At 62.7% G+C, this 13,266-nt stretch overlaps 1 protein-coding gene across 1 annotated transcript in view; it reads left to right on the top strand.

The window, feature by feature from the left end:
* The window catches only part of SARDH (sarcosine dehydrogenase), a 60,169-nt gene that overhangs the window by 15,479 nt on the left and 31,424 nt on the right, over nt 1–13,266 (top strand). Inside the window, exons 8-11 of the mRNA XM_055539236.1 lie at nt 2,965–3,051; nt 3,347–3,437; nt 7,272–7,413; nt 11,310–11,393. Of these exons, the coding sequence (XP_055395211.1) occupies nt 2,965–3,051; nt 3,347–3,437; nt 7,272–7,413; nt 11,310–11,393 (404 nt within the window). The remainder of the gene's footprint in view (nt 1–2,964; nt 3,052–3,346; nt 3,438–7,271; nt 7,414–11,309; nt 11,394–13,266) is intronic.

Below are 13,266 nucleotides of genomic sequence, written 5' to 3'. Positions count from 1 at the left end.
CACTCAGCTCCTTCTGAGAGCTGAGTGCCTGGAGCCCAGCGGGCTGGTGGGGAGCTCCTGTGTTGGAGGCTGGGCGGAGCCTCTGCAGTGGGAACCCAAGGCGGTGGGCTCTGGGCAGGGTAGAAGGCATGTTCCAAGGTGAGGGCGTGGAGGCGGGGGTGGGGGTTGAGGTGGCCAGCCTGGGGTCCTGGTAGAGAGAGGGTGGCCTCTGGGCAGAAGAGGGGCCCAAGGCAGCCCTGAGGCCCAGACATCTCAGCTGCGGGGCTGCATGTAGCGCAGGCCAGGGCTCACAGGGGCCTCTAAGATATCACTGGCGCCTCAACTCGGCCAAAGGCAGGCTCTCAAAGCTGGTGGGTACAGGATGGGCCACCCAGAGGGCGCCATGTGGGGTGTTGGGGCCAGGGTTCCGGGTGGGGGAGTGGGCCTGCAGGCACAGATGTACCGCCCCATCCTGGCTCCAGCAGAATCACAGGAGTGTCCCCCTCCTTCCTGCACAGAGGGGCCCCTTAAATCCTCAACAAAGGCAAGAAGCAGGGAGCGTGTGCCTACCTAGTGGTGGAGAGAGGGTCAGAAAGACAGTTGCCCAGAGAGGAAGCTCTGGGTCTGAAACTCTGCGTTCCTTGAGCCTTGGTGTCCTCATCTGTGAAATGGGTGGCAGGCCAAGTGAGGAGGGGAAGCCACACGTGAGCTGCAGGCCAGCGGGCAAAGTTGTCCCTGCGGGCCGAGCAAGGAGTGAGGGGCAGGCCAGGCCAGGCCTACGGCCTGCCGGGGCGCCCGGCCCTCCTGGGCCCCGAGCACATGGGGTCCAGACAGCCGCCAGCCCTGGCTGCTTCAATCTGTTCAGCTCATGAAGGAGCAAAGGTGAGCAGGCAGCTTTCCCGGAAGAGGTAGCTGGGGTCCCCCTGGCCAGCCCGGGAGGTTTGGGGCACAGGGTGTGGGGCTCAGGCCGAAGACTCACTGCCCCAGGGCTTCCCGGGCCTGGTGGGGCTGGCAGGGAGAAAGCCAAGGCGAAAGCAAAGTTGCTCGGTTGCGTCCGACTCTTTGTGCCCGCGTGGACTGTAGCCCATGAGGTTCCTCCATCCATGGAATTTTCCAGGCAAGAGTATTGCCAGGCCTGACACAATCCCAGGGAACGTCCTGGCTCTAACGGGATTGCGGGTCATCGGCCCGAGAAGCCCCACTGGGAGAATGTGTCTGTCAGGACCTCTGGAGGCTGGTTTCCCAGCGTGAGGAAGGTTCTCTGGGGACACAGGCCTTTCTGCTGGCCGGTCAACGGCCCTTGGCCTCCGGGACAGAACAGGGAAGTCCCAGGACCCTTGACTTCAGGAAGCGGGGGGCCCTCAGACCTCTTGTTCCAAGGTCGGGAGGTCAGAGGCAAGTTTGGGGGCCCCTGTCCCGGGCATCCGGCATCTTCTTGAATCATTTTTTAAACATCCAGGTGACCCTTGACCCCCAAACTTCCCTCCTGCTAACTTTCCGTGAAGACTGTTCAGAACATTCTGGAAACATTTCCAGCACTCCCAGAATGCTCACCAGGTCATTCCTAAACAACCATCTCGGGAGCCGCCCCGGCCTCACCTGACGCCCTCCTGGCCTCCCCCGCTTGCCCCTTGCAGCCCGACCTGCACACAGGCCCCCTCATAGGACCTGGGCCCCCACTGACGCCCCCACTGGAGGCCCGCCAGGGTCACTGTGGCCTCCAAGGCCCTCACCAGGGGCCCTGCCCTTCCGACCGCCCTGCCTCCTCCACCCTGCCCTGCGGCTGTTTGGAAGCCTTCTCAGGTCCCCGGGGCTGGCGGCTTCCTCCAGCTCAGATGCTGAGGGTCAGACACCTGCTGGTGACCAGTGCACATGGAGCTTAGGACCCTGCGGGGAGCCCAGGGCCCTGACCGGCTGGGCGGCGTCCGCCTCTGTGACCCGGGGTTCTGGCGGCGCCGGCACGGTGGTTAGGAGCGGCCTGCCCTCCGGTCACTCCAGACCCCTTATCACGTAGCACTTTTTTCCCCCAGACACCCTCTTTTTTGCTTACTCATGTTTTGGCTCTCTGTCCCACTCACTCTCCCGGCAGCTCCCCAAGGGGTGGGGCCTGTTCAGTTACCTCCCAGGGCCGAGTTCTGGGCACAGCGGGTGGGCTGCAAATATTTGTGACTGAGTAACTCACAGCCCTGTGAAGTCCACGGTCATCGGGACCATGATCCCTGTGTTACAGACGAGGGTCCAAGGCTCTTCTGAGCCAAGGTCACACAGCCAGGAATCAGTAAAGCAGGGTTCGAACCCAGGACTGTGGCTGCCAAGTGCAGCTCTGTATAATCATACCAGAGCGGGCAGCAGCAAGAATACTGCAGAGGGCAGTCTTTCCCTTCTCCAGGGGATCTTCCCAACCCAAGGATTGAACCTGGGCCTCCCGCGTTGCAGGTGGATTCTTGACCATCTCAGCCACCAGGGACGCCCTTTTTAATCATGCTCGAGCGTTCCTCTCCACCAGTCCTAGCCTCTGTCCCCAGCACGCTGGAGGCAGACAGAAGCCAGAGGCTTGGTCCCCTCTCCCAGAGAACTTACAACCCTTCATTCCCTGAGCGAGCATGTATCAAGCACCAACTGTTTGCTGGACCCTGTGCCTTGAGATACGGCAATGAGCAAAGCCCGGCCCTTGCGTGGCCCGTGGTCCAGCAGGCAGGAACGCTCTGTTGTGGTACAGCGGGAAGCTGGCACAGGGATGGGAAGCTGTGCCGGGGACTCGGGGAGAGGCCCCCCACTGCAGCAAGTCACGGACACACCCGGGCCCCACGAGGCAGAGCCCAGCTCAGATCATCAGTGAGGAGGACCCCAGCGGAACGTGGCGGGAGCGAGCAGGGAGGAAGCGGCCTTGGATGCCCGCCCCCGCCTCAGTTATTGTCCTCTTGGGAGACCCCACCCAGGAGCTTGTGGCCGGGAGGGACCCTCAGGCTCTCCCCTCCCTTTCAGAGTCATTCACCCCGGACCACAAGCCCCTGATGGGGGAGGCGCCCGAGCTCCGTGGGTTCTTCCTGGGCTGCGGCTTCAACAGCGCAGGTGAGTACGGGCAGCGCGGCTTGCCCGACTCCTGCCGTCTTGGAAGTGAGGGGCCCAGCTGGGCTCTCCTCCAGTTCTCAGAGCTGCCCCTTCCTGGGGTGGGGGTGGGCCTAGGAGCGCTGTGGCTGGGACAGGGGTGGAGACGGGACAGGCCTGCCAGGAGGAGGCGTGTGGCACCCCAGGGGTGAGATCCGGGGCATGGGGGCTGATGCTGCCACAGAGGTGGGAGGGGCACGGAGGTGGGGTGCAGGGCCTGGGGGCGGATTGCAGACCCACAGCTCTCTGCTCCTGCCAGGAATGATGCTGGGCGGTGGCTGCGGGCAGCAGCTGGCTTATTGGATCGTCCACGGGCGCCCGGAGAAGGACATGCACAGCTATGACATCAGGCAAGTGCCCACGGGGGCCGGTGGGCGGGCGGTGGCTGCCCTAGAATGGGACGGTGGTGGTGGTGGTTTGTCACTAAGTCGTGTCCAACTCTTGTGACCCCGTGGACTGTAGCCCTCCAGGTTCCTCTGTCCATGGGATTCTCCAGGGAAGAATATTGGAGTGGGTTGCCATTTCCTTCTCCAGGGGATCTTCCCGACCCAGGGATCGAACCTGGGTCTCCTGCATTGCAGGCAGATTCTTTACCGACTGAGCTACAAGGGAAGCTGCTGGGATGGGGTGGGGTGGGGTGAACATCCCGGGCTCTTTAGAAAGGAGCCTTCCCTGAAATCCAGAGGGCGTCTTGGAAGAGGTGGCAGTAAGCAAAGAAGGAAGAGGCCAGCTGGGGGAGGGGGCGGTGCTGCAGGGTGCCTGGGTTTGGCAAATCCACCGCCCTCTACAGTTTCCAGGACCTCTCGTCCCAGTGTCCTGCCTGACCTGTCCGACAGCTCTGGGGTCAGAGTGGGATCCCATCGTCCCACTTTGCAGATGGGGAGACTGAGGCCGGGGGGGCAGGCTGCCCGGGGATGGGGCTGAGCCAGGGTGGTCACTGCTGGGATGCGAGCACATCTGGGAGGCAGGCAGCCCTGAGTGAGACGTTGGCTGCCCACTTCACTCACGGGGAGACTGGAATAAATCGGACCCCGTGCAAGCCTGTGCCTCTGTAACCGGGGGTGTGAGGCGCTTGCTGGGAGCAGTGAGCGTGTCTGAGTAGGCGGAATGCTCAGCATCAGGTCTGCGCGTGAAACACTAAACAAAGCTGAGCTGAGGCCAGCGTGCGTGCGGGCGCAGCTATTGGAGCCGGGAGGCGTCCGGCTTGCCCACCGCCCTCTGTGAGCTGGAGCAGTGACGCCCCGAGACAGGGTCGTGGGGCCACGCTTCCGCTCCCCAGGTGGCAGTTCTGCGGCCCGAGCACTGCAGGGGGCAGAGGAGACAGCGGCTTGGAGAGGCCTCTGTGGGGGTCCAGCCCGTGGCACTGTGACGGCTCTGGGCAGACGGGCTCCCTGGAGAGACCCCAGCTGCCCGGCAGGGCTGGAGGTGGTGGGGGTGGTGGAGACCACTCTGGTTCAGCTCGGCGCACCCTGGCTCCTCTTCTAACCTCGCCCCATCCTGGCCTGATGGGGACTTTGCGTCCACGGGGGTGTGTCCGCCACCCACACAGACAGGCGGGCATACCCTGAGATCCCCTCCCAGCGACCACCCCTCCCGTGGCGCCTGGCACAGCACGGTCTGCTGCTTCGGAGACAGTCTGGGGCTGTGCCCACGTGCTCTCCCAAGAGAGGAATGTTCCAGAGATGATAAAGCTGCCCGGAGCCTCAGGGATGGGCCAGTCCCAGCCCCTCCGGCTACAAACAGCAGAGCAGAGGAGCCCTCACGGGAGGCGGCTCGCCTGAAGTCACCTGGAGCCACAGCCGCCCAGCTCCAGGCCTGCAGGCTGTCTGCCATCTCCCCTCCCTCAGGGGTGAGGCCTCCGCCCTGGAAACCAATGGACCAGGGTGCAGCCTGGGCCTCACCAACGGCTTCCCGCCTCCAGGGCTGGCGGACGCCCCCCTCAGGGGCTCTGGGCCTCTCTCCCTCCCTGCCTCCTCTCACAAGTGAGACATCAGTGGGAGCGTCTTGGGGGCCCCTTCGTGGGTGCGCGCAGAGCCGCCGCCCCTGCCCCGGCCAGCTGGGACCTCGGGTCACAGGTCGGAGGGCAGAGGGTCCCGGGAGGGAGACCCCAGAGCTGCGATCTCGGGGGCTGGGGGCGGAGGTCTGGTCCGCCCACTCTCCTGGCCCGGACAGCGTGCCCCAGGAGAGGACCAGCTGAAGACGTCCGACCCGAGCAGTCCCTGACGTGGGACTTGGTGCCCACCCAGCACCACGCCCCGTCCCCACGCACATACCGGAGGGCCGCCACCCCCAGGCCAGCCTCCGGCACGGCACCCGGGGCCTCTAGGCACTAATGAGCGGCTCTGCCTCCCCGGGCCCGAGCGAGGGTGGAGACGGGCCACGGGGGCAGCAGGGCGGGGGATAGAGGGTTCAGTGCCGGGAGCGGGGGACCGCGCTCGTCCCCGTGCTCACACATGCAGGGGGTCGGAGAGCAAGCTCGGGCACAGAGGTGACTGGGGGTCACCTGTGGGGGAGGCTCCCAGGGTGGGCTCTCTCCGTTAGCTGTGTGGCCCTCGGCCAGTTCCCCTCTCTGACCTGGGTCTCCCCATCTGTGAAATGGGGACAAGGGTCCCCTCTCCCAGCGGAGGCGTCTGAGGTTCACGGTAGGGATGTGCCCCCCACCCCCAGGGCCTGGCCTAGGCGGGGCCCAGAGCATGGGCCGCTGGTTTGAGGAGAGTCGGGTCCTGGCAGCCAGGAAAGGAGGAGTCGCTCCTTACTACATCGGGGGGGTGGCTGGACGCCGGTGCCCAGCTGCAGGCCCCTCTGCCCACCTGCATGCAGGTGGGAAACGGCAGCCTGGTCTATGCGGGCCCCGGGGAGGGCCCCTCGTGCTGCTGACCCCTGCTGGTGCTCTGGCTCAGCAGAGTGCCCACTCCTGACACCCACAGGCATGCACAGGTGTGAGCAGAAGGCCGGCGGGGGCTGGTCCAGATGGGCAGGATCTGTCCGTCCGGGGATCACCCAGCCCTGCCCCAGGCCCATACCCCTCCTCGGTCCCGGCCGCTCCTGGGCACCCCCCAGACCCCCGTTCATGAGCCACCTTCACGCTGATGCTCCTGGCTCAGTGCAGGCGGGTCTCCTGTCCCATGCAAGGAGCCAAACCCGGGCCCCACACGTGAGGCCTCTCTGAGGACCAGCCCCGGGTTCCCGCAGCCGGCACCCAGCCCCGCCCTGGAAGGGAGCCCCTTGCGTGGTAGCAGCCTCTGTGAATGGAGTCGGCTCAGAACCCTCACGAGTGCGGTCCCGCTGCCCCGCCCAGATCAGGGCCCCGCCCAGATCAGGGCACCGCGCAGAGGAGAACCGCGTGAGAACTGAGAGTTGGCAGGCGCGACGAGGCCCGGGCGGGGTCCCTGAGGACAGCAGCCGGTGGGGACGCAGCCGGGGTGGGGGCGGTGGTCCTGGAGGACAAGCGAGATGCCCACAGGTGGGGGGAAGGTGGGGGCTGGGGGTGTTGAGCTGGGCGCCTGAGGGGTGGGCTGTGCCTGGGGAGGGCAGCGGGGCCCAGCAGAGCAGGCAGCCCAGCGGCTGTGGTCAGTCTGGCTCGGGCGGCCCTGCAGTCCAAGGAGGCCAGGCAGAAGGGCCTTCAGATGGCCCGACCATCGCGCCCGTGAGCAGGCTGGGGAGGCGCGTCTGAGCTTGGTGGGAAACGGCAAAGGGCCCGTAGGTGGAGCTGGACGCCCCTGGGGGTGACGAGGCTGCACCTGGTGTCCCCCAGCGGCCCGGGGGGATCCTGCGGGGATCCTGGTCACAGCGTCCCCGGGTGCAGGGTCCGCAGACACAGCTAGGGTCCCCAGAGAAGCCTCCATTCCTCTGGAGGGGGTCTCATCTTCACCCCTTGTTTCTGCCTAGGGGGCCCCATGCAGAAAGGGGCTGTCACACCTGCTGACCCCAGACTCTGAAGACCCCAATGTTAACCTCCACCGGAAGGTCCAGGCTTCTGGGCGGCTCCCCAGTAGGACGAGGGGCACGGCTTACCCCCAGCACGACCCCAGCCTGAGGCCCTGCGCCCACAGTCCCTGTGCCTGACGGCTGTGGGGGCTGCAGAGGAGGCAGCTGAGCTCCCTAAGGCTTGGGGGTGCCCGAGGCCCCTTTGGGGAGGACGAGGGTCCCCCAGGCGGTGACGCACCCCTCTCTGTCCACCACAGGCGCTTCCACCGCTCGCTCACAGACCACGGCCGCTGGATCCGGGAGCGCAGCCACGAGGCCTACGCCAAGAACTACTCCGTCGTCTTTCCCCATGATGAGCCACTGGCCGGACGCAACATGCGGAAGGGCCCCCTGCACGAGGTACCCCAGCCCCACGGGGCCTGCTCTGCGCTGGCTGCGGCGTTCTCGGGGAGTCCCGGGTGCGGGGAGACAGCGTGCACATGGCACCCCAGCTGCAGGGCGCGTGAGGTGACGAGGCAGCTGGCTCACTCCCGGCATTTGTGGGTAAAACGCGCTTGGAGCAGCACAGGGGGCAGGGTAGCCGCGGGGGCAGATGTGTGCAGTCACCGGTCAGGAGGCCGAGCCAGGCAGCAGCCTGCCTGGGCCGTCGTTCCTCCTGACAAACTTCTACTTATACGATGAAACCCATCGCCAGGTGCCGTCTCCTGGGACCTGCCCCTCGGCACTCTGCAGGTCCCCAGCAACCCAGGCTCTGTCCCCCTGCTCCTATCGCCCCCATTCCATGTCCATTCCCGCTTCCTTGCCCTTGTCTGGGGCTGCATGCTTTGCTTACCTGTCTGCGAGGACCCAGCCAGTGGGGCCTGGGCCTGTCTCTGGGTACAGAGCCTGACTCTGGATAGATGCTCAGGGACTGCCCGTCCCCTGGACGGGTGGAGCGGGAGGCAGGTGGCAGGCTCAGCGAGCAGGTCACGTTTACAGAAGATAGGGCCTCCTTCCTCTGAAACCAGTCCCTGGACCCTGGAGGCAGCTGGCGTCCACGCACACTCCCCGCTACCCCACCAGGACAGAGTCAGCAGAGGTTCCTGGGCTGTTCCGCTCTCCAGCCTGGCCTGGAGGGCCCGGGGACAATCTTGGGACCCCCATGGGTTCAGGTTTCCCCCGCCTGACCCCAGGCTTTCATCACCTGCACTGTCTGCATAGCTCAGCTGCTTCCCAAGGAACACAGGGTTGCTCCACGAGCCTGGGGTGGAAGGAGCCGGGCGCAGACAAGTTGTCCAGGCGTGTACAGTTGTGCCCGGAGGGGACTTGGTGGGTGCGCAGCCGTGCCCCTGGGGAGGCATCTGCATTCACGCAGGCCTCCACTTCCTCCTCAGCCGCCCCCTTGTGACGCCTCCCAGCCGCTGCCGGCTGACGTGTGTGTCATCGGGGAGGTGACTTGTCTTGGGCGAAGGCGCCCCCATTCTTACTGGAGGGGAGCATTCCCTCGGACGCCCATGGAGACATCAGGGTGTCACCAGCTGGCATGTGGCTGCATGCGTCCTCCCCCTTGAGGCCGGTGGCCCACAGGGAGGGGAAGACGCAGGCCGTCTGGGCCTCGGGTGCCCGTTGGTCCTGGCTGGCACCTGTAAGTCCTGCCAGACTCAGCTCCCGAGGCCCACTCCTCCTGGGCTCCAGACATGGCTGGGCCCCGGCCCCAGGACCTTCCAAACCCAAGAGCGGAGATTCTTTTCTTCCCCCCCAACCGCATTTATTTTCAAAGCGGTCTGCCACTGAAATAACTTACTGCCGGGGTCCAGCCCCGGCTGATCCAGGGTATTCGAAGGAGAGACGGCGTAGGCGAGGGTCAGGAAACAACTGCTTAATTAAACGTTAATTAAGGATATAAAGAGTAATAGAATAAGGATAGTTCAGTAGGAAAATTCGGTGGAGAAAAGAGGCTGAGTAGCTTGGTTTACGCAGGAGACCAATAAAACTTCAAGACAAGAAGTTTGCACCACTTACGTAGGCCACAGGCGTCCTTCCGTTCTCCCGAAGGAGAGGAGACACTGAGGCCTCCCCGGTCGATCTTAGAAGCACAGGCATAATTAGTAAGCATGGTGGGTTCCGTGCTCCAGATGGAGACTCAGCCAGAGTGAGAGAGAGACATGGGGAGACCAGTCTTTCGAGGAACTGATCCTAATTCTTTATTTTCCATGGTCTACTTTTATACACTGAGATGTTATGCAAAAGTCACGCGGGGTCAGCAGTCCTGACTTTTATCAAAGTCAGGTGCTTCATACAAATGTATACAGAGGTCTTAGGGGTGTTACATCATCTTCTGGCCAGGGGGCCTGCTGACAATTTATGACCCTCTCCTTGTGACAGCGGTCAGTCAACCAGGACACTTATTTCTCCAGGGGTGATTATTCTCAAAACAGACGCCACCCAAATAAAGTTACATTCCTATAGGGTGGGTTTTAGTTAAGGAAAGAATTTACTTAGCCCAAGGTCTAATGTGATTTATATCAAAGGTTAATACTTATTTCTTCTATATATTCATTAATGTGTGTAAGGGCAGGGGATATGGAGACTTAGCAACAAACATTGGCTCAACAAATGAAAAAACCCTTCACCAATACAATTTCTAATCAGCCCATTATACTTATACTAATAGCTTTCTAACTTTTCTAAGGAACCTGTTTTTAGAAGGTTTAAAGCATCTCGTGCCTCTCACGGTTGGGAGGCTGTGAGCAATCACATGTGGCCGGACAAGCCTGTCAGGCAGGCTAGAGAACCTTCAGAGGAGTTTGTAGGTTAAAACACTCTTGTCACACCCAGGAGTTTTTATTAACTGGAGCTCTAGGTTAACTCCTTCTCCGAAAGAGGTGGTGGGGGACAGCCCCCCGTAAAGTCAGAGGTGTAGGTGAGAGCACAAAGTAGTAAAGTAGGCAGGCTCTGGTTATGGGGGTAGATGCTTGAGGATTTCCAGGGGGAGTCCTGAGGCTCGATCCCACCTTTGCGTATGCCGAGCCTCCTTCCTCATGACCTTTGCCATGGGCGGAGTGCCTCACGCTGGCCCCCAACAACTTACTGCGTCTGCTGTAATGTTTCCTTGTGGCAAAGTGCGTGTCACATGCAACTTGCCATTTGAACCTGAAGTGCTCAGTTCAGGGGGCTTCAGGGCCTCCACGCTGCTGTGCGACCATACCTCCAGCTAGTTCCAGAACGTTCCCGTCACCGCAAGAGGAAGCCTCATACCCGTTAAGCAATAACTCCCCATCCCCCACCTTCCAGCCTCACAAAAGCGAAAGTGAGTGAACGTGTTAGTCTCTCTGTCGTGTCCGACTCCCTGCGACCCCGTGGACTGGAGCCCGCCAGGCTCCTCCATCCATGGGGTTCTCCAGGCAAGAATCCTCCTCCAGGGGATCTTCCCGACCCAGGGATCGAAGCCGGGTCTCCTGCGTTGCAGGCGGATTCTTTACATATGAGCACCAGTGCTCTACTCTCTGTCTCTGGGGACTGGCCTCCTCTAGTCACTTCAGATAAATGGAATCATACACCATGCGGCCCTTGGTGACGGCTCCTTCTCCTTAGCTTGCTCCTGGGGCTCATCTGTGATCTAACAGGTGTCAGAATGTCCTTCCTTTTGGAGGCTAACGCCCCGTCGTATGGATGGGCCACACCTCTGCCCCTGCATTCGTCAGGGCTGTTGTGAACGCGTGTGTGCACAGCTGGGCCGTTCCCCTGGTTTCATTTCTCCTGGGTGGACACCGGCGGTGGCATTGCGGGATCCCCGGCTGTCCTGTAACAGACGCCACCAGCTGGGGGCGCTCGGGCTCATTTCTCACCATGGTTCTGGGGGCTGGATGGTCAGGGGTAAAGGAGCCCACTGCCCGGTCCCTGGTGAGGGCCTTCTTCCTGGCTTCGGGACGGCCATCTCCCCGCCGTGTTGGCTCTTCCTCTCCTGATAAGGATCCGGGCTCCACCCTTGGGCCCTCATTTCCCCTAATTCCCTTCTCACAAGCTCTGTCCCCAGAACAGTCACTCTGGGGATAAGGCTTCCACACAGGAGTTTGGGGTGCAGTTCAGTCCACAGGAGAAGGTTGTTCTACAGATTGGGGATTCTTAGGGCGGGCAGCTGGGGTGCCGGGGGAGCCCTAGAGCTGGACTCGGAGCCTGGGCTTGGGTCCTCGGTCAGAACACCAGCATCTCTTTGTTGTCCGCCCCCTGAGGTGTCAGGTGGCGGGTCCTGGCCCGCCTGCCCTGCTCTGGGGGTCCACTGGGCCTGAGTCTGCTCGCTGTGCCCCCCACAACAGGAGCTCCTTGCACGAGGCTGCGTGTTCCAAGAGCGGCATGGCTGGGAGCGGCCGGGATGGTTCAGTGCCCAGGGCCCAGCTCCGGTGAGTAGGCCCCCAGCACGCGCCGGGCCCTGCCCTCCAGCCCCGCCCACTGCCCACCCCTGCGTCCCCCCACCGGAAGTGGCTGCACCCCTCGATGTCACTGGCACTCAGGAGCCTGGTGAGCCGTGGGGTGGGAGGCTCGTCTGGCCTTTGGAGAAATAGAGCCCCTGCCGGTCCGCCCGGTCTGCCTTTGACCTCGGGGCCCTGCTGCAGACATCACTCACCGCCCACAGTGCCTGGCCTCCCACTGCCCAGATGGGCCAGAGGCCCAGGAAAGCTGGTGCTCCACAGCGAGGAGGCCACACACGAGATTCCCCTGTTGACGGGAGAAATTAGAGCATCTTCTCATAATTTTGTTCATATATTTTTGGCAGCTGCAACTGTTAATGTGAGTAGGAGGATTTAGCACAAAATTATGCATTCTGTGTGTTAGTTTGTAAGTTGGGGTTTTCTCAGTGTTCTGGCCTCTGGGTGCCCTCTTGGGGGCTCCCACGTCCTACCCAGTTCCTTCCAGGGAACTGGGTTCTCAGAGGAAAGAATGGAAACCATGCTGCCTGTGAGGCCCTGGGTCTCTGGGGCAGGCGGTGTGATGCTTTAATACAACCAGGGGGATAGGAGTGGATCCAGGTTTGTACAGGTGAAAAGCCCCTTCCTGTTGCTATACTTGAGCAACCACCTTCCAAGTGCGACCTATCTTCCATCTCCATAGCAACCATGTCCCAAGGCAAGTTCCTGATGGCCTCTGGGGTCAGCAGAGAGGAGAGGCCCGCACAGACACCTCCCTGCCTCCAGCCTGGTGCCTGGAAGCCCCTATTTCCCAGAACCCATGGGCAAGGGGAGGAGATCAGAGCCAGAATCAGGAACAAACCCTTGGTTCTGAGATGGGTGGGCTTTGCAGCCCCCTCCCACCCTGGGAGCCCAGGGCATTGGACAACCGGACATCCCCTACTCCCTGCTTCCTGGCCAGGCTGCAGTGGGCTGGGGTGTTCTTGCAAGGGCCTCGGGGGCCAGTGGGAGCCACTTGGCAGGCCAGGGAGATGACTTCCCACAGAGACTCCTGTAAAGGCCTTCCCTGGACCAGGGCTCGGCCAGGAGCTGGGGGTGGGGAGTGAGGGGGTACTTGGAGGAGCAGAGAGGCCCAGTTCAGTCAAGACCTCACCCTCAGCTCTTACTGGTGAGAAGAGATGGGGCAGGGCTGGCCCTGCTGCGGGTGAGAGGTGCCGGGCTTGCTCACGCTTTTCCAGGAGTGGCCGCAGAGTTGGGAAGGAGGGGCTCCATCAGCAGGAACAGGACTAGAGTGGGGTGTGGGGTTCTGGGCCTCCCTGAGAGTGGCTGGCCAAGCACAGGAGAGGCCAAGGCAAGAGGCGCTGAGTCCCAGCCTCTGGGGCCCACCGCCTCGCCTCAGGCCAGGCAGTCAGGGCTCTCCGGGGACTGGAGGCAGGTGGCAGTCTCTCTGCACCTTGGTTCCCCCACCTGTCCAGAGACTCTCCCTTCCTGAACGTGCAAGACCCTCTGAGCAGGGCCAGGCCGGAGGGGGACTGCGTCCTGGATCGCCATGGCAACAGCATCCGGGATCCTTGGCAGCCACCCCACCCCTGACTCTGTCTCTCTCTTCTTCAGCAGGCTGAGCCCTGGGCCTCATCCCAGCCGCTCGGCACTGAGACGGAAGCCCTGGGGTGGCCCCCGGGGTCCCAGTCAACCCGCCCTGTTTGCTGTTCAGCCCCCTCTCTCCCTCTCTTCGCCTGCCCGAGCACAGCCCATTTCTCCTCCGTCTCGGGCCCCGCCCTCCCACTGCCGCGGAGGCCACAGTTCGCTCTTGCCGTGCTGCTGGCATGCCTAGGCCAGCCCCGTCGGCAACGGTGCCCCGTGATGG

Source organism: Bubalus kerabau, chromosome 11 (assembly GCF_029407905.1).
Source record: "Bubalus kerabau isolate K-KA32 ecotype Philippines breed swamp buffalo chromosome 11, PCC_UOA_SB_1v2, whole genome shotgun sequence".
NCBI lineage: Eukaryota > Metazoa > Chordata > Mammalia > Artiodactyla > Bovidae > Bubalus > Bubalus kerabau.
Note: the sequence above shows the minus strand (reverse complement) of the source record. Positions and strands in the feature narration are given on the sequence as shown.